General features: G+C 41.4%; 1 protein-coding gene across 1 annotated transcript in view; it reads left to right on the forward strand.

Moving 5' to 3' along the window:
* Positions 1-19,413, forward strand: part of PLEKHM3 (pleckstrin homology domain containing M3) — an 80,200-nt gene that overhangs the window by 17,041 nt on the left and 43,746 nt on the right. Inside the window, exons 3-4 of the mRNA XM_040562302.1 lie at positions 7,066-7,211; positions 12,916-13,109. Coding sequence (XP_040418236.1) covers positions 7,066-7,211; positions 12,916-13,109 — 340 coding nt within the window. The remainder of the gene's footprint in view (positions 1-7,065; positions 7,212-12,915; positions 13,110-19,413) is intronic.

The raw sequence follows: 19,413 nt of genomic DNA on the forward strand, positions 1-19,413 counted from the left end.
GAAAACTGAGTTAAGTAGAGACTCTTTTTGCTAAATGACCTGGCAGCAGCTGCGGACATTGGCACAAGCTCTGATCACACAAATGGCTGGCCTGCTCTTTGCTGTATTCTCGTCTGCTTTTTCAGCATTGAAAACCAAGCATGAGTGTGATGACTTGTAGGATTAGGAATACCATTATTAATTATCCTCAAATCATCAGCTTACTCCTAGCTGACAGGCTTCGAGAGTTGGCCCAGAGAGTGTGTTGAGTCCTTATCCCTGACTAAAGAGCTGGTGACTTACCAGCTCCTGCCACTAAGTCCCTCCATGGGTACTCCCATCCCCTTCTGTCAGGGAGCGCATCAGAATCTCAGCAAAGCACCACGTATTGCAGAGAATAATCCTGTAGGGACACAGGGAAAGAACGGCAAATTACTTGAGGTGTGTGCTATTCTTCGTCAGTGCTGTGGTCCTGGGAATGAGGAGAAAGACATTTTTCAAAGCACCGGGGAGAATGCAAACTGGGCATCTGTTAAAAGAGTCACAAGCCACAGCTGCATGTGAAGCATGTCTTTATCACTGCTTCTAATTCCCTCAGAGCAAGTTATTTGGGAAAAATGGCATCTTGGCCGTCCTTAGCATTTGACAGTAAAGGTGAAAACAACTGTATCCTGTTGAAATTCAAGTCGGGAGATCCAAGCAAATAAAAAAACAGTTTCTAAAAGTGAAGTTTCATTGCAGCCACTAGAAACACACCTGGTATTTTGGGTCCTGATTTGTTGATGAAGTCTTAATCTTGACTTATATATTGCGAAGTGCGAGCTTAGACTTTGACATTCATGTTTTTTTCTGTGTTTTATTGGGGGGCTTAATTACTATTAGTTTTGTTGGGAAGGTGGAATTTAGCTGTGTAACCTGCAGCATGATTGTATGCTGTCTTCTACAGTGCATAAGGATAATACATACGGAATGTTGTGTGTGCACCTGTGCGTGCTGTCACCTGGCTTTTTTCCTCCAGTGGTTGTTCCTTTGGTTGCTCATCTTCTTGGAGAGGGTCACAGACCTGTGTGTTCAACATGACTGATGTAAAGGATGTTGTTTACTACACCTAACCCTAGCAGTCTAAATATCGGATGACTACCTAAACCAATTGTCACTGCTGGGAAGAAGGCCTCGGTGCCTAGAGGCTGATCCATCCCATCTGTCTTGGAGATTGTGGGGAACGGGGCTATGCATTATATCTTTAAGTGGCACTGATGAAGCTGGGAAGGCTGTTAATTTAGGGCTTAGTTTTAAGCTCCAACTAATGGTCAGGGTTTCCATAGACTCGGGAGGCCTTTGGAGTCTATCTACTTTAAAAAAAAATAAAATTTGGGAACTGGGGAGTAATGAACACTTTCTTATTTCTGGAGAAGCTGATATGGATTATAATTAAAGCAGAGTTTGTATACTGCTGAAGTAAATAATGTGGGATTTGTACACTGCTTAGGTAATTGCAACTGGATAAGGGTCAAACCCACATGGCTTCAACAGGGAAAAATTTCTGCCTTTAATCTTTTAGCTTTTTTTGAAAAAGTCAGTAAGATCAGAGAATAGTAGGCAAGGTGAATAGAAGATCAGACTTCGCTTAGAAGTTTAGGAGTTTTGATTATTTCTTTAGAAATAGAATTGCTGTGGAAAAAAAAAAAAGTAATGCTCTGAAAAGGACAAAGTGTAGATGCAAATTCAAACCTGGGTAGGCACGGGGGGAGCTAAGATTGTATCTCTGTCTTTCTTGTGATTTTGAGTGTTCCCATGGTGGAGTGAATTAGGGCAGATGCACAGAAACATAAGGCCAGCAACTAAAGTATAATTCTCACCTTCTCTTTCTGTTTGTGCAAAGCAGCAATGTTGTATGTCTGTTCTAACACTTAGAAAATTTGTTGCTGTGCACCTTCTGCTTAGTCTGCTCTATGGCTTAATCAAGCTGAAAGCCTTTTGAAGTCCGTGGGTGATTTTCTTTTCTTCATATTGTATGTTGTTTCTAAATGAATTAGCTTCTAAGCTAATCTGTCACAGATTTAATTATGGTACACAATCATGAGGGAGTTGCTTTTTCCTGATACTGAGCAAGGAACTTTATTGAATAAGGAAAACAGTTGTGTACTTAATTCTAGTTTGGTCTTCCACGTTCTCTGTTTCAGTCTGTAGCTTGCTCCAGTATTTTCTTGCTAGACAGATAAAGAAAAAGGTATCTGGATAAAGAAGTTTTCTGCGTCAGCCATGACCATAAGAGTTCTGCACCACCCTGAAAGTGGCAGAAGTGGTATTTTCTATACTTTGCAGAAGAGGAATTGTATTGAAGTATCTTGGATTCCTCCTCCATGCTATCTCCCTCACCACCACCACAAGTCAAGGAGAGACTTGTTTTATATATATATATATATATATATATATATATATATATTCTTTTTTTACCTTGTCTTCCTGTAATTCTTTCCTCCTAAAGTCTTAACATTTGGAGATGAGCCTCTTGATGTTGATACTCCTGCTCTGCTCACAGACTTATCATTGAGAGAGATTCATCTGTGCCCAGCAGCACTTTCTTGCTGCTATTTTTTCTAACCCCTCTTTTCTTTGCTTGATTCTAGTGATGTTTTGTTATATTTTCTGTGATGAAAGGTTTGGGATTATTCCTTCCCTCACTTTGCCAACAGTATACCGACAGCCACGCTTTTTCCATCTGTAGCTTGCTCTATAACATCCTTAAGGTAGGAATGATTTTGGGGTAATAGTAAATTTTAGAGTATTCTTCTCACTCTAGGCTCGGGGCTTGCCAGACCTTTGTACAGATGTTATGTGGATAATAATCTGTATGAGCATTAGGAATAGGTGAGAGAAGATTGGTGAAAGTAGTGTTGCTTTTTCCCCCATCCTGTGGAAGCTGCTTTGTCTAGTTACAGGCAAGTGTTTTTTCTACAAACATAAAATGGTCCCTTCCCCCCAGGAAAAGCTGAGCTGTGTTACTGATCTCTGAGGTGGTCGGCTACATCTGACCGCCTTGCAGGGAAGGATGCTGAAGAGTTTAAAGCCAGGAATCTGTACTAGTTTTGCTTCTGGTAAACACGATGGCAAGTTTATGTACCTGAATGGCCAGGTGCAGGATTTCCAAGGGTGTTAAGCTATGTGCTATTCCTTCCTCCTCCTCTTTTTCTCTTCCTCTTGCTCATTTTTTATCCATCTTAAAAAAAAGCAAAGTAGCATAAGTGGTCTATGCCACAGAAATATGTTTGTCACACTACATCACTTTGAACAGCATAACATCAAAGAAAATCAGTGCTTTGATAACTTGATTTGAAAGAATTGTAGAAATAGCCATCATTATGAATCACAACAGATAGGGATGGAAAGGATGGTGATTTTCCAACAGCAGTGCTTGTAAGTTAAGGGAAAATGTAGGTGCCTGTGCCACACTCCCATCTAAAATACCCGTACCATACAATTGCTATGTAGCTTTGCAGAATATGGTTTACTCGAGGATATGAAGCACCATACTTCATACAGAGGGAAATACTCTGTAAAAATGCATTTCTGAGAAACAGAAGCATGGGCTCAGAGAAGTACTGGAATAAGGGAGAAAGCAATGCATGCTGCTTGGGTAGAAACTTCTTCCACTTCCTCCTCCTTATAAAGCCATGCTTGCCTACTGAGACCCTCCTCACCTCAGAGACCTTCAGTTGTTGTGCACTGCATGTAGCCCTCTGTGGGCAGGAGGAGGAGGGAAGGCCCCCAGCACTTCTGTGCTTTGTCAGTCATGTCCAGAGGAAGGTCTCGTCATAGACTGGAACAAGTTTCTGGCTCTAGGAGATGGTAGGATATTGGGCCTTACAATAGGGCCTTCTCAGCTACCAACATTTTAATTTAGGATGATGACAATTCAAAGCTAAGAAGTTGGAGTTTAGCATATTGTTGCCATCAGTCTAACTAAGAGGAGCTAGGGTGCTAAGACAAACGAGCAGCTTGTGGAGTGGCAGGGAGTGCACTAGCAGTTAGGTGAAACTGGTGCGTCCCGTCCCATTGCCATCCTCACCCCCCGGAAAGGTAAGTGTTGGCTAGTGGGGAATGTTTATAAAAGTTTTAATGGTGTTGAGTTAGGAGTCATCAGTCACATTCAGCCACAGCTTTATCACTTGTACTGCATCAGCTGGCCCAAACACATAGGGCTAAAAAAACTCTGCGTGTCATTTAGCAGCCTCTGTTTCATCCAGTGATGAATCCATGGGATTGCTGTATGTAATGAATGCTTCAACTGGAGTCAGTTGAGGCATCAAGACTGATGCTACGCTGCTTTTCTGTGATACCAAATTCAGAGGCATCTTGTGAAGAGAAAGATCCTTCACCACTTCTTTCAGCCATGCTGGCACAGAAAAGCGTGCTGTACCAAGATACTGCTAACACAAACATTATCCTTTCTGAGGGCTTGCTCCTATTTAGCTTTGGAAAGGGCAAGGAATGCTCTCTTTTGTATATTACTTCATCTTGCTCCATGAGTAGAGGAGGGGTCATATTTTTCTGTTCCCCTTCCAGAGGAGCAGGATTGACCTCTGTTGCGCTCTTAAAAACATGGGCTCCATAGCAACAGTGTGAGTACCTTCTGCGAGCATCTTGCAGAGCTAATAGACAAATATCTTGTCAGATGAGCCGGACTGTTTTTTTCATGTCTCTTCAGCTGTTCAAAACCTTCACCTTGATGTATTAAGACATTTTAAAAATAAAAAGAAAAGTTCTATATGCACTACAGAGTACTGATACTGAGTTTACTACCAGGTGTGCCTGCTGACTTTATGCATAACAGCATTGTGGAGCAGGACTGCATGGGAATTCTTTTGAATGACTAGTCTGGAAATTGCATTTTTTTAAAAAGTACAGAACAGAAAAGGAAAGAAAGGACAGGAAAATGCTTGCTTTGCACTGAGGGAAATACGAAGTTTTTAGAAAAGAATCAAATAGTTCAGTTGGAAGGGACCTTCAAAGATCATTTGGTCCAACTGCCTGATCACTTCAGGGCTAACTAAAAGTTAAAGCATATTAATGAGAGCGCTGTCCATTTCTTGAACACTGACAGGCTTGGGGTATTAACTGCCTCTCTAGGAGATTGTTAGCTTCTGCATTCTGATCCCAAGCCATAATCATAGGTCATCTTGTTTTGTAACACTGCTGAATTATTTGTTTTGACTTTACCCATATAAAGGCACATCTGTATCACATTTCTGCCCTAAAAAATACTGCCTTGCAAAAAGTGCTGCCACTGTGTACCATACACAAAAATATTTCTATAATGACAACAATCTACAGTCATAATATTTGGCTTTTCTCTTTAATAATTAGCTCAGATGAGATCACATTTTTGCATTATGTATCTTGAGTAATATCACTTGATATATGCTTATGCTTAACACTCTCATTTTATGAATGGTAAAGGAGGAAATATTAGCTCAAGTATTTATTTCATCAACTGGACTCTGTTCATGTTTGCATTTTATAAGAAACTGCATACCCTCACTTCAGGAAAAAAAAGGGGGGTGGATAGAAAGAGAGGACATGTCCCACACTTTTATTTATTTATTTGATAGTGTGTATTGCAGAGTCAGTGGCCAAATGGCTCTGGAGTGTGGAAGTGAAGGAAGTGAACTAATTGTGTCGGTCGGGTTATTCTAATGATTTTGATTAGAGCAGAGAGGACATGGTAGCATGAGCTAATGGGGGTAAGGAGGAGTTCAATTTATGCCTAGAGTAGTGGAGCTGCAAGCTCTTCCCAAATAAGAATAACTTCTACTGGGGAAAATAAATAAATAAATAAATAAATAAATAAATACTTTTTCTCTGAGACAAGTTGCATAATTACAATAAACAAAATCATAGAATCGTTTAGGTTGGAAAAGACCTCTAAGATCACCAAGTCCAAAAGTCCAACCGTTAAATCAGTTATAGTGACAAAAGCAGCCAGTCAGTTTACTTCTGCTTGTGAAACTTTAACCAGTATTTTTACTGTAAAAGTAATGTGCAGGGATTCTGCTAATCAGCATTACTAACCAGCTCCAGCAGAAACTCGCAGCCTGCAGCACGTGCCAGAGAGGGGCTCTGGTGCTAATTGTGCCTATAGCTGTAAATGTCACATGAGGACACTAGCAGTGAAGGAAAAGCAGAAATACCATCGTGTGCTGTGTGAAAGAGGTGTTAATAACAACCACAGACATCTCATTATGCCTTATGCAAACATTTTTAGCCTCGCTTCCTGAACAGGTAGTTTAATGTGACTGTGCCATCTGTCTTCCAGCCCTCCACTTTAATATTTATTATTTGAACCTGTTTGCCCATTTTAGACACAGTTGAGAGAACGGGAAGGGTGTCAGATACAGTGGCTTTATATCTGTTTTGTGAAAACGGGTGGTTAAGTGAAGAAGAGTTCTTAATTAGTTCTTCTTTATTAGTTAATGCAGGGGACTGATCCGCCCCACTACTAGAGGTCGTGGAGTACTTGTAGTCAGTGTGATTGCTGCTCGCAGTTAATATTCACGATCTGGCTGTGCTTTGCCATGTCCATGCCAGTTCTGTGGTGAAGTCCTACCTTCCAAGTCAGCATCCCGTCTGTCAGCAGGGGCTGGCTTGCGCTCCCCCAGGCTGTGACTGCTGGCCATTCTGTTGGGGGGGAAATGGGAGCTGTCTGGAGCATGGTCTGGTATTTTCTGTCCGTACTTCAGGTCATGTTTCTCAGATGCCGGTGGCTTTTAAACGCCCCTCCTCTCACAGTTGGTCTTCTGCCTTTGTTTCTTGAGAGGTGCTAAGTACCCTGTGACTGCTCTTTGAACTGTCCTTGTCTTAGATGCCCAAGTTAGTATATGTTTTTTTCAGCACTAGTCCAAGAAGAGAGATATTTATTTATCTATTTTTAAGAAAAGAGAAATGACTGACTGTGGAGTGGTTTTTTTTTGTTTGTTTGTTTAAAAAGACCTCAGACGAGGGAATAATTACTTTTCCTACTGCATCCTGACTGTGCACCTCTGGCATGTTGTACAAACACAGTCTTTTTTCCTCTCACTTCTCCAGGCTGTCAGCGCTCCATAGGCTTGTCCAATGGGAAGGCCAAGGTGTGCAGCTACAGTGGATGGTATTACTGCAGTACCTGCCATGTGGATGACAGCTTCCTCATCCCTGCACGGCTGGTTCATAACTGGGATACTTCCAAGTACAAGGTAATCACCCAGAAGGTTGGTTTGCTAGCGAGTGGAATTGCTGCTTAGATAGAAACGCAGACATCACAACAGGTTGAGGGTTGAAGGCACTGTCTGCTAATACTGTCTGCTTTGTCCCTCTTGCCAGAGTGAGCCTGGCCTGATGAATCCATGTGCTCTCAACAAGATGGATGTTTTAATCCCAGTTTCCTTAGCCATGCCTAAGGCACTTCTCCACAGGAGCAGCTGTAATCCTCCTTTTGGTGGCGTGTTTTCCATCCTTGCATATCTAGTTGTTCAAGAGACAGAGGGACAGAACGCTGAAACTTCTAACTTTTGCAGTTATTAGGCCCTTGAACAATGCTTGTTTCATGAGCAATTGGGACTACAGATTGATGCTGCTTAGCGACGAATACTGAAATTGTGAAAATGCCCATTGGAAACCAGCATAACCCAAACATGTTGCTTGCAAAAGGCCAGTATGTCCCGTCTTTTGGCACAAACATTTCCAGAACACGAGGACATTGTTACAGCACTTGTTTGGGCCAGATAGTCAAAAATAACATACAGTAAAAATTCTATCGTTGTTCACTTGCTACACAAGCAGCTTTTGTAAAACTTCAGCAATCTGCTGTTGCTGCAACCTCAGTGGCTGGTTGCTAGATAGTGGAAACTGATTACATGCCTTAAAGCGTTATGCCAACAAAACATGGGAGCATTGTTGTTTTGCCATCACAGAGGGCATATGCTGAAGCAACAATGAACTCATAAGGAAACCAGATCATACTATAGCTTCAGACACTGTTAGCAGAAGCTGTTTGATGTTTTGTGTCTGCGAATATTATTATTATGGGCTATTTGAAAAGGAAAAAAATAACCACTAAGTGCCCTATTAGAGGAAAAGCAGCTCTCTTGAGGAAGAAAATTTGTCAGAAGAGGAGATTATTAAAAGGTAGCCAGAGCCTGCCATCAGGAAAATGATAGTCTTGAGCCATGAAATGCAAGTTTTTTCAGAGTTACAAAGCTCCTACATGTGGAGACAAAAAATGACTCCCTTTCCTAGAAGCTAGGAATAAGTATTTAAGAGTTCTTTCTTTGGATGCTTTTGCTAAGGACTAAGCTTGCTACTCCAGAGCATTATAGGTAGCCCTCATATGGAGCAAGTGGACGGTAAGATGAAGAGACTTCATATCAAGGTGTCAGTGATACTGCCAAGAAAATAAACTGGTTTGGTTTCTAAGCCTGCGGGATAAAAACTGCTCCATGCTCTGTTTCCTGTGGTCTTAGGTATAGACAGCTGAGGGAAAAAGTGAAATGGGACTTTTAAGCTTAAGCTTTCATTGAAAATCTAACCTACTGAAACTCTTGCAGTGAGAAATTAATTTTCACTTTTTGTTGACAGGCAGAACAGTTGTGAGGTAGCATGGGAACATACCAAATTCTGTGCCAGTCTCTCTGCCAAAGCACTGAGAGAGGTGGTTTTAAGTAAGGAACACCATTGCTTAGTATGAAAAACAGTACAGCATCCACACCTATTAGAGTGGGAATTGAGACAGGGAGGGAAGGTCAAGGGGACATAATGTACCACAGTGGCGGTGTCGCAACTGAGCTGAGATCACCAGTTGGATCTCCTCAACTCCATCCTATCCATGTATAGGACTAAAGTAACAAGTAGTTCTTGTTACTATTATGAATTTTTTTTATCATTTTTTCTTTTTCTGTTCAATTCTGCATATGTGTGCTTTTATTTTGTCCTTGCCCTATGCCCATGTCAACTGAGCAGTGCTTTTCTGAGCTAGGCCACATATTACCTGCACTTTTACATTCACATCTCCTTTTGCCATTCAGAGATAAGGTTTGATACTCATTTCTTCTGTATGGTCTAAAAAGCAATTTAGTGCTGGCTGCCACATTTAATATTGGTAATGAAACTGCCTTGATTCCTTAGCAGTGTGTTGATTAAATGTGCTGATTTGGCAAAGACGGATATCTTGTCCCACTTCCTTGAGGTGATCTTGGTAGTATGAATTTCCTTTCGGCTCATTTTAAAAGGAAGGTCACTTAATTTATCAGCGTTTCACCTCCTGTAATTGACCAATGTGCCCACATAAAGCCATGCAGCAATGTCCCAAAATGAAGCTAAGCAACAGAGCTTCTCCTAAACACTCAGCCCTGCAGCTCTCAGGCAGTGCAGTGATGTCTCAAAGTGAAGCTGCTGCAGTGGGTGACTCTCTCCAGACAGCCTTGTAGCATACCCCAGAGAGGGCCTGCAGGAAGTGTGTTAAGCACATACAGTGTTTGATGGTCAGAGCTGAAAGAGACCTTCAGTCTTCAAAAACTTGTGTATTTTGCACAGTCTAAAATGTATCTATCAGTTAACTAAATGGAAGAAAAGTGAATGAAGAGTTTGAAAAATTGCACTTCTTCCCATGTCTTCCCACTGCCTTTTTCTTTTCCCTCTGCAGGGGTTGCTGGGGTCTGTCATAACTGTCTCAGGCAAAACAAGCACCACAGCATACTCTAGGACAGGGACTTTTATGGTGATATAATGTAATTGGGCATGTTTCTCTGCTGTGTTTCGTGAAGTCCTGCACACCTGAGTAGTATCTCGCATCAATTAAGCTTTGTAAATGGAGAGGTTCTTGTGTGCTTTTGGCAAGACAGGACATGAAAAAACAGAAGCAGTAGAAATCTGTAGAGTTGTCTTATCATACTGTGTTGAAAAACAATGCACTTAACACCTGAAAGCATGTGGATAAGAAAACAAAAATCCCCTTGGTTGCAATAAAAGCTCTTTGAAAGCACTTGGCGGTTAAATGTGGGTCTTCTGTCATAAGCAAAGCAGCTGTTCGCTCCCAAGTAGTTCTTTTTTTTTTTTTCCTCCTGTCTCCCTACTGTTTTCCTATTCGTGTTTTTCATGTTTGTGTGAAGAAAAAAGAAAGGAGGTAATCTTTTGAACACCCCTTCTTCCTTTTACTTATGCCAACTGTTTTCCCTGGTTACACACAAAACCCAGTAAGTTCTGCAGTTTGGTTCAGGTTGATTCCAGCCTGTGCAAAATGCCAGACAAACATAGCAGGAAATGAACTCCCTGTGCCAAAAGCTTCAAGGGAAGCTGACTCTGGTAAATTGAGTTCTGAGCTGTAAATTCACAGCCTCTAGAAGAGAAAGGTCTGGAGATGTTAGCATCCATCCTTGTTTGACATTTAAAGCTAAAACCCTCTTGGCAATTTGCATCTTCTCATTCATGTTGGCATTTTTAGTAGTGTCATCAGTCTGCCTAATAAAACTGAGGGAGTGCGAGGATGCTAATACAAATACTAGTGTTACTGGCTGATAGCAACCTGCATTGTTATGACTGCCTGACCAGTCCCATTATGAGGTTGCATTTCAGCATCTTGTAACTTTGCTAGTCTTGGTAGCGTGAGTTAATGTTTTACATGAGCTATGTGCCTCTGTCAGGCCTGCAGAGTGAAGCCAACACCTACCTGTCAGCCAGTGATGCTGGGCAAAGCTGCTTTTCCTGTAATCAAACTCTGCAGGTACATTGTGTTGACAAGGAGAAAGGTTCGCTTCTCTACTCTTCCCTCAGGTCACGCAGCACCAGAGCTGAACAGTAATACTTTGTCCTCTGGGATTTCTGTTTGCCCAATAAAAAGCACATGGGGCTACACACTGAGTGATGGAGAGGAGCTGCTCTTTGTTCAGCCTCTGCACTAATATAAATCAGAGCTCTTGTGAAGGGAAAAAAATTGTAGTGCATAGGTACTGCAGAGTCACTCAGGTGTCTGCAGTTCTGGCTTTTTTTTTTTTTTTTTTGGTACACTGCAGACTCAGGAGAGTTCCCTTGTACAGGGGTACCAGTGTGCACAGGCACGGATGTAGCACTGAGACAATAATCCCCTCTTGCTGGCTCCTGAGGCAGCAGGGCAGGTGCGTGAGGAGCCCATCACTAAGACTACCCAGGCTATGCTGAGCACCTGCTCTTCCTGGTGGGAGGTGGTACTCGCTGTACCATGGGCCTCCTAGGGAATCACTGCATATGTAGCTTAATTTTCTCATCAGTGAAAGATGAATAATATTTACTGTAGATGCCATGGTTATCAGGAGATGGCTGAGATATTGCAGCCAAATAGTTTTAATGATTATAAAAGCAGTTTGAAAGTAGTTGTTTGACTGTGGTCTCTTGTGCACTTCAATTAGCATGTCTAATAAAACTTCAGCATTGCCAGTGTTCAAAAATGTGACATATTTGGAGTTTGTAGGGTTTGGGTCTATAAAATCCAAGTTGCCTGAGCTGCTCCTTACACAGCATGTCACCTGTGTGTCCATTCAGACTGCACAATTCCTTGTATATGCGTTGTTTTGGAAAAAGAAAAAGAAACGAGTGGAATGTTTTATAGAAAGGAGTGAGCTGTTTAATACAGCTTCAGGACCTGGGGAATCTGTGGGGTTATGATCTGATGTATTTAAAATTATGCAGCTTATTATTTGTGTAGTTATTGGTGGTAAGGCTGTCCTTGGCATTATTTATTATATGTTAATTTATGTGTTGTGGAAAGGTTACATTTAGGGCTAGCTTCCCCTGTGAATAGTTAGTAACCCGCGCTGTTACTGGAAGCGGTGCTATTTATGAGGATGCATATTTCTTTTGCCTACTTCCTACCTTACACCACCAGAAAGGAAATGACATCCTATATCTCAAGAGGCTATGATGTGCCCTTTCTCTCTTTGTTAACTTCATAAAAAGTAGTACAGTTAACCTAATTAATCCCTCCTTCAACTCAGTATAAATACTAGTTTAAAGGTCCAGGAGGACTGACTGAATTGTGGAACACATAGTATTTGTATAGCACGGTTTCAAGTGATTTACAGCTCATTTCAGGCAATCCCACCATCTCTTTTCCAGCTGTGATGAAATGCAGAAATTAGGAATGAGTGGGAATTTGGTCATCTCACCTCAGAAAATAGGAGCATCTTTTCTAGTGGGAATAAGAGTCCCACTAGTTTATCAGGATTACGGTAGCTCTTTGCAGGTAGAGATAGAACAGAGCACTATGATGAAAATGGCATAAGAAGAATTTATTGCAGATGAAACGTTGCAAATGAGTAATACCAGTAAAAGCCAGCTGTATTTATCTGTATTAAAAAAAAAAACAAAACACCTTGATAGATGTGCTTCCGATTATTTTCTTTTTACATTATTTTAGCCATATTGGCTGAGCATGAAACAAATGGGTATAGAAATTTGTACTGGAATTCTGTATCCTGTGACAGCACAGTATGACTGGATTTGCAGTGTACGTGTTTCTTTTTCCAGTGTTGTGCCTTGGCACTTACTCAATCACTTGTTTCTTGCCAAAAAGAAAGCAGCCCACAAACACAAAAATATTAACAGGGAAGAAACTTGATGATTACAGTTTTTAGACATTAAAAAAAAATCTAGTAAGCTATGTTACCCTGCAGTGAAAATATGTGGCTGCAAATATCACTGTACTTTGGGTAAGTAAGCAATTATCTCATGCACTCAACTTTGATGGGCTTGATGAAGTTTGAATTAGCTGTGAGCAGGGACAGTTGGCTCTCTCTCAGCTCTGTTTTCATCTGCAGTTGGTAATGGAATAAGATTTCAAATGCAGAGAATGGCTGACGAATCACAGAAGGGAAGATCCGCTTAAAAGATTTGGGAGGAACGCCCATCTAAATTGGTTGTTTTGTTTTTCAGGTATCAAAGCAAGCCAAAGAGTTCTTGGAATATGTGTATGAGGAGCCATTGATTGATATTCAGCAGGAAAATCCCATGTTGTATAAGCACGCTGAACCTCTGGCAACCATTGTCCGCCTGAGACAGCAGCTAAAATCTCTGCGAGCCTATTTGTTCAGCTGCAGAGCAGCAGTGGCTGAAGATTTGCGTAGAAGGTAAGAACCGCAGAACCACAGAAAACATGCAGTACAAGGATGTAGTTTCCTTGTCTTGTCACTTTTTTTTTTTTGTTCTCATGATCTAGTCCTTAAGACATTACCCATTTAGAAAGATGTTGTGCATGTATGGCTTGTATTGGACTTCCCTGGGCAGCTGGAATATCTACTGCCAAAAAAAATGTTTCTAGTAGATTTTATAGGGTTTATACAGTTGTTCTTGACAACTGTTACCTCAGAGGTTACACATTATGTTGAGTATCCATTACTGATGCTCAGGCTTCTTGACTGTGCCCGCGTATTTTTAGTCAGATATGATACTTCATGCTCCTTGCCACAGCATCTGGCTTTCAAGTACTCACAGTATAGTAGCCCCTGTCAGCACCTTTGAACTAGCTCACGGTATGTCAAAGCATGAGAGAGGCTGGAATCAAACAGCTTTTGAGCACTTTTGCTCTCCTCTGTGATATTATGTCATAGAAACGTAAGGGGAGATGCAGTCCCCTAGCGAGTGACCCAACTTGTGAATTACGTGGTACTAGAGCAGTCATGTTCTTGCCCAGCCACCATCTTTTCCATCCATTACATGGCTGTGCTGAGTGTTTTTTTTACTGGAAAATACTGGTCACAACACAGCAGAAGGTGTTTCCTATTGAGTTCTGAGTTTTCCTCAGTGAAAGCAGGAGTTTCATAAAAAGTGAACTTCATTTTGGAAGTCCGTTCAGCTGCTGCAGCATTTCTCTAACAAGATAAAAATGAACAGTCTTCTTAAGACCATCATGCCATGACTGTGACATTAAAAAAGCCAAGTTACTTTTGCATGGTTCTCTTAAAGGGTTGGGGAGATAGCTCTGCCTATGCAATGCTGTGAGGTGAGTGGTTCCACGTGCAAGTATTTGACTCAGTCATTAATGCATCTGTAAGCTTTTGTAAGACAAATCCACAAATAGGAAAGCCTGTGTTTTGAAATTATGAGCTGCCAAAGGACAAGAAGGCAGGTATCATCAGTGACTGTGTTTTGAGCATGATGTTTTAGGGTTGGGGGACCTGAATTCTGTGAGAGGAGCAGGAGACTGAACTATTATCCCAGGTGAGGAGTGAGGTGAAGTCTGCTATTCAGCGGATAACCTGTGTCATTGCTTCGAGTAACTACCTCAAAAACAACAAAGAGAAGGATGTAGCAGCAGGTTTCTGGAGAGAGCACTACTGAGTTCTTGTATCAGACCCGCTGGGTTGTCAGTATGTGTTTGTGTGTCTTACTGCTCAGTTCCTATTACTTGATAGGGTAGCTTGCAGCATTTTAAAAATTAGGATGCTTTTTCTGTTACTGAAGAAGAAAGTATTATCATGCAGAGCTGTCTTGCTCTTTAGCTATAATAATTTTTCCTATGCCATCATCTTTGACTGCAATAAAACTAAAGGGGAACAAGATTTGTGAATGCTGCTCTTCAGGAAAAGTGGCAGAAAGGGAATTATGCCTTCTGATTAATGCTGAAGAAAAGAATGCGCTGATTAAAATAGACAGGAGGAGGCAGAAGAGGCTGAAGGGACTTGGGTATGAGAATGAAAGAAAAAGATCAAAGGAGGTCTAAACAGAGAAATCAATGAACTAGAGACAAAGGGATCACAGAAAGCCAGGAGAAGGAGGAGACTTGAAGAGCTAGAGCTGAGGGAAGGAGATGATAGGGAAGGATATAAAGAAATGAAGAGTTAATAAAGAAACCAAGACAAAGAAGGAGCCCAGAAATTTTCCTCCAAAAAGGAGAGTTGACAAATGCTCAGGAAATGGACAGAAGAGAGAGCAGACAAAAATTAACACAGAAATCTGCGTGTGATATTTTCTTGAAGTGGTGGACTTGGGGGAGAGAGAGAGAGAGAGGACAGAGAGAGGGAGAGAGAGAGGAGACAGAGAGAGAGAGAGAGAGAGAGAGAAATCATTAAAATATGGTAAGCATTTAGCACCACCTCTGCTTAGGAAAAAAGGGAGAAGTAGTATCAGTGTGTGCAAATATCATAGAATCAATGGTTTGGGTTGGAAGGGACTTTAAAGATCATCTAGTTCCAACCCCCCTGCTATGGGCAGGGATGCCACACGCTAGGGGATCATCTAACCTGGTCTTGAACATCTCCAGGGATGGGGCATCCACAACCTCTCTGGGCAACCTGTTCCAGTGCCTCACCACCCTCTGAGTCAAAATCATAGAATATCCTAAGTTGGAAGGGACCAACAAGGTTCATCAAGTCCTCCTCCTCCTCCTGTTTGGTCGCTGTAGCTGGGTGGTTGTATTTACTGATGTATTGGCTGGGTGCTACTGGAGGCTTGCTCTCTGTATCAGAAACAAACACCCAAAATGTCAGGAGGGGAGATGAAGCAAGATGATTCTTCCTTTTCTTATCTAAGGGTTCCTTCGCTGTCTCAAATTAAAACTTTCTGTGGTAGAGAGAAGGACCGCCAGCGCAAGAAGGGTGAGAATGTTGAGGCATTGATTTTGTACAAGGAAAGCATCTCCACGTTGGTTGGACTTGTTAAAAGTGCTGTAAAAGGCAATGAAGGAATGTTTTAAAAGCACAAAACGCACCTTAGAGTCCAGCTCCTTCTCAGACTGTAAATTCTGTTGGAGTGAGTTTTGGTGCTCGGTTGATTCCTCGGATCTCCTGAAAGAGGTTTGCAGAGATGGAAGGGAAGAAAAGCCCTTTTCTAGGAAGCAATTATTCCTTGCTCTAGACTGGTCCCAATGGCTTCGCTTTATATGTGTAGTATCACAGCATGCAGACCCTCACTATAAATGTAATGGTCTTGCAGAGTGCAACTGACAAGTAAATGAAGAAAATAAAGGACCTAAAATTCCCTTTGGTTCTCACATGGGCAAGTTGCAAGAGAAGGAGGAGTTTATAAACAATATGGTGAGACAGCATTCCTAAATTTAGTACTGTTTCCGAGTTAGAAATGAAAGGCGGGGGGAGAGAATGCAGTTATCTGTCCAGCTCTAAAAACATTCTTTTTCTGCTTGGTCTTCACCTTAGTATGTGAATGACTATTAATCACAAGCAAGTGAACACAGCATCTTGAAGACCTGTCAGACCCGTATATAACAGACTGAAACAAAACTGGTAATATTGCTGTCTAGGGAGAACTAAAAACAGACTGATTAATGTATTGGCACCTTGCTGCCTTTGGGACACTGATAGAGCCTGCCTTATTAGGGAAAAGCAGATCACTCTGAGGTTTCTTTTATTAATACTATTTGCATTATCATCATCTTTAAATCTATACCTTGCTCTTGAACCCAGATCACAAAACGAAGATGGCAATGAAGTTGGAAACTCTTGGTGTCCTCTGGGAAGACAAAACTGTTTACAGTGCTTACAAGTCCCTTTTCTGAAGAATTCCAGATGGCTATAACCAGGTTAGCTCAGGATCCAGTTGGTTTAAATTGTGGAAATGTTATTTATAATGCCTGGTGTGCATAGATAGGTACTTTGGGAACTTCATGAAACTTGGCATCTAGCAGGGAACTTGGGGCTGAACCAGCATGAACTTCAGAGAAGCAAGTGACTAGAAAGAAAGGAAGAAAAAAGGAAGAAAGGAAAAGAAGTGGAAGAAATCCTAAAGTAGCTAGAAGGCTTACAGTAACAGTGGTCTTCATCAGTTATAATGATTAGTTTTCACCTACTTGCTCCACTGGAATTCTAAACTCTTTATATTTACAAAAAATAAAGGAAACCAGACTTGACTGAGAGGAGAATAAGGCCCTCCACCAGTGCATATTGGCAGCGTTTTGCAGAGATTAGCCAGTTAAGACTCGGAGCCTGTTGGTGAGCACCCTGTTTTACAGGGATGTTGTTATGCCTAGTTTGCTGTGGCTGTCACTTCAACATTGCAACAGACATATTTGCCTCGAATGTCTTTACTCGACAAGTTCTCTCTGTTTTGGTTGTCTTGCTTATGTGGATGCTGTCAGACTGAAGCATACAAGACCAAAACCTAGAGCCAACGTAGAATTAATACAAGTGGAGCTGTGCAAATCCACCTCAGCCTGCTGATTGAAGAATAATGACTAAATGGCACAAGGAAACAAGATTGAGTTGTTAAAACTTGATAGCTAGAAGGAGCAAGAATCACCACGTCCACTAAATGGTTGGTTAAGTTATTCCATGAAGCTGTGAAGAATGGTGTAAGTCTTACTCTGGGTTTGGTTCTCTCCATTTAGCCTCTAGGCATGAGACACACTAACAATGTGTTTCTATGCCGTAGTCTGTCTTCATCTGTTCTTGCCATGGTTGAAGGCTTTTCAGGTCAAAGTATTGCCAAAGTGGTTTTATGGAAATCTTCAAGGTATTTCCATGTCTACTGTAGGGTAAGGTAACTTAGGTCACCTTGGAGCTCTGTCTGGGCTCTCTGCTCTCTCAGTTACAGACCTAACTTGCAGTCTAAGTGTTGCTAGCCCAGATATTACAGACAGATAGCAGTGGCATGAGGTAAGATTCTCTGCAAACAGATTCCCCCCTGTACATAAGTGCTCATCCCAGTGCCTTTCTCTGTAAGCAGACATTCTGTACGGTGATGAGAAACTATATGGAAAAACTTCCCATAGACGTTACTTGTGTGTCTCCTGTCATCTCCAGAACAGCAATGTATTGTCCTGCCTAGCAGAACTCCAGTGCTGGATGTTATTTTCTAGTGTGTTAAAAAAAAGACCAAATTAGAGCTTTCTGTTGCAGGAGGAAGTTAAAGGTACGCTTTTAGTGCTGCAGACGTGTGGTCCTGGCTGAGCCTGCTGGTCTGTCAGAATTGAAGCAGAACAAGCCCAAATTCAGTCATGCTGAACAATAGAGTCCTGTCACTTCCTACAGTGTGGCCGTAGACATATCACTTCTGACACAGGGGTAGATTACTTCAAAATATTTGTGTGGCAATTGGGGAACCTGTCTAAACCACATCACAGGATTCCCGATTGATCTTATGCAATCACTATACCACCAAATACCTCACATACTATGAAGCTGGGGCTTATGACAGGTCATTCTTTCAGGCCAAGGACAACAGAAGGTCATTAAGTCATATTCAGAGACTGTCAAAGGAGTGTTTTTTCTACATTTCTCTGCAATAGGTAGGCCATTTGAAGAGTGGAAAATCCCAAAGGAAGAGTACAAAGGACACAGCTTGTGAAAGCAGTAGACTGTACAAGAAAGTTCGAGCAGGAAAAGAATGATGTGATTTAATAGCACAGGGCTCTTGAGTTAAGAGAGACCACCACAACAACAAAAAAAGAAATGTTTTGCACAGGTAATTGGAAAGGAGGGAAGAATTGCATTTAAAGAGATATCTGGATATCCTGAGAAGATCCGGTCTTAAGACCAAACAACATCTAGAAGTGAAGAAAGGTGGAGAAAACAAAATGCAGAAAAGTATGCATGTGCCACTTGTTGTTTTATATTGATACTGCATCTATGTGGTCACTGTACTAGCTAACATCAAGCATGTCCTATTTGTAGAGCTCTTACAAAACACACCACCTCTTTGCTTCAATTCTTGTATTTTTGAAGAAGTGACTGCATTTTTCAGGCTCCTTCCAAGTTAACATCATAAAAAGCACTTGGCTAAAACTATAGAGGGCTCAGAATGGAGCCCTCTTTGAGCTTTCATTTCAGCTAGAGGTAACAGCTGGAGCAATGAGGTGTGCCAGAGCAGCCATGGGCGCAGGCAGTACTCTACAGTGTGTTTAAGCAAGGGTAGATTAAAGCACAAGTCAGTGCTCTACCATGGTAGGCATGCAGCTGAGGAGCGTGCCAGGGCATATGTGATAGGTTTTCCAGTGGGTCTTCAGGTTCGTGTTAGCATTTTCTGGTCTAGGGGCACATCTGCACCTCCTTGTCAAATAGATCAGTAATATTAGACATTGTCAGAATGGTAGTTTTCATTCTTTTTTTGAGGCTGGGTTACTTTTAAAAATAGTACACTGATTTAAAAAGTTCCTGTTAATTGTGGATGTCACATAAATATTACCTATGGATGCTACTATTAAATATTACCATTTTCATTCCTGTGTTTTTATATCAGAACTTGCAGCAGCAAACTGCAAGGATTCAGAAATATACCTGACAAGAACAGAGAACATTTTCTTCATCTTCATTTCATTTCAGGTTAATTGAGGGATCTAAGCTATTTTGATTTCAAGATGAAACTGTGTGCCTCTAACTAATTTTATGCATCCTGCTTTTAGTGTCAGTGGTACCTGATTCCTGAGTTTGATTTGTAGTAATTCTTGCCTTTCACAATGTTACCACAGACTTACAGAAGTAA

This window comes from Cygnus olor, chromosome 6 (assembly GCF_009769625.2).
Source record: "Cygnus olor isolate bCygOlo1 chromosome 6, bCygOlo1.pri.v2, whole genome shotgun sequence".
Taxonomy (NCBI): domain Eukaryota; kingdom Metazoa; phylum Chordata; class Aves; order Anseriformes; family Anatidae; genus Cygnus; species Cygnus olor.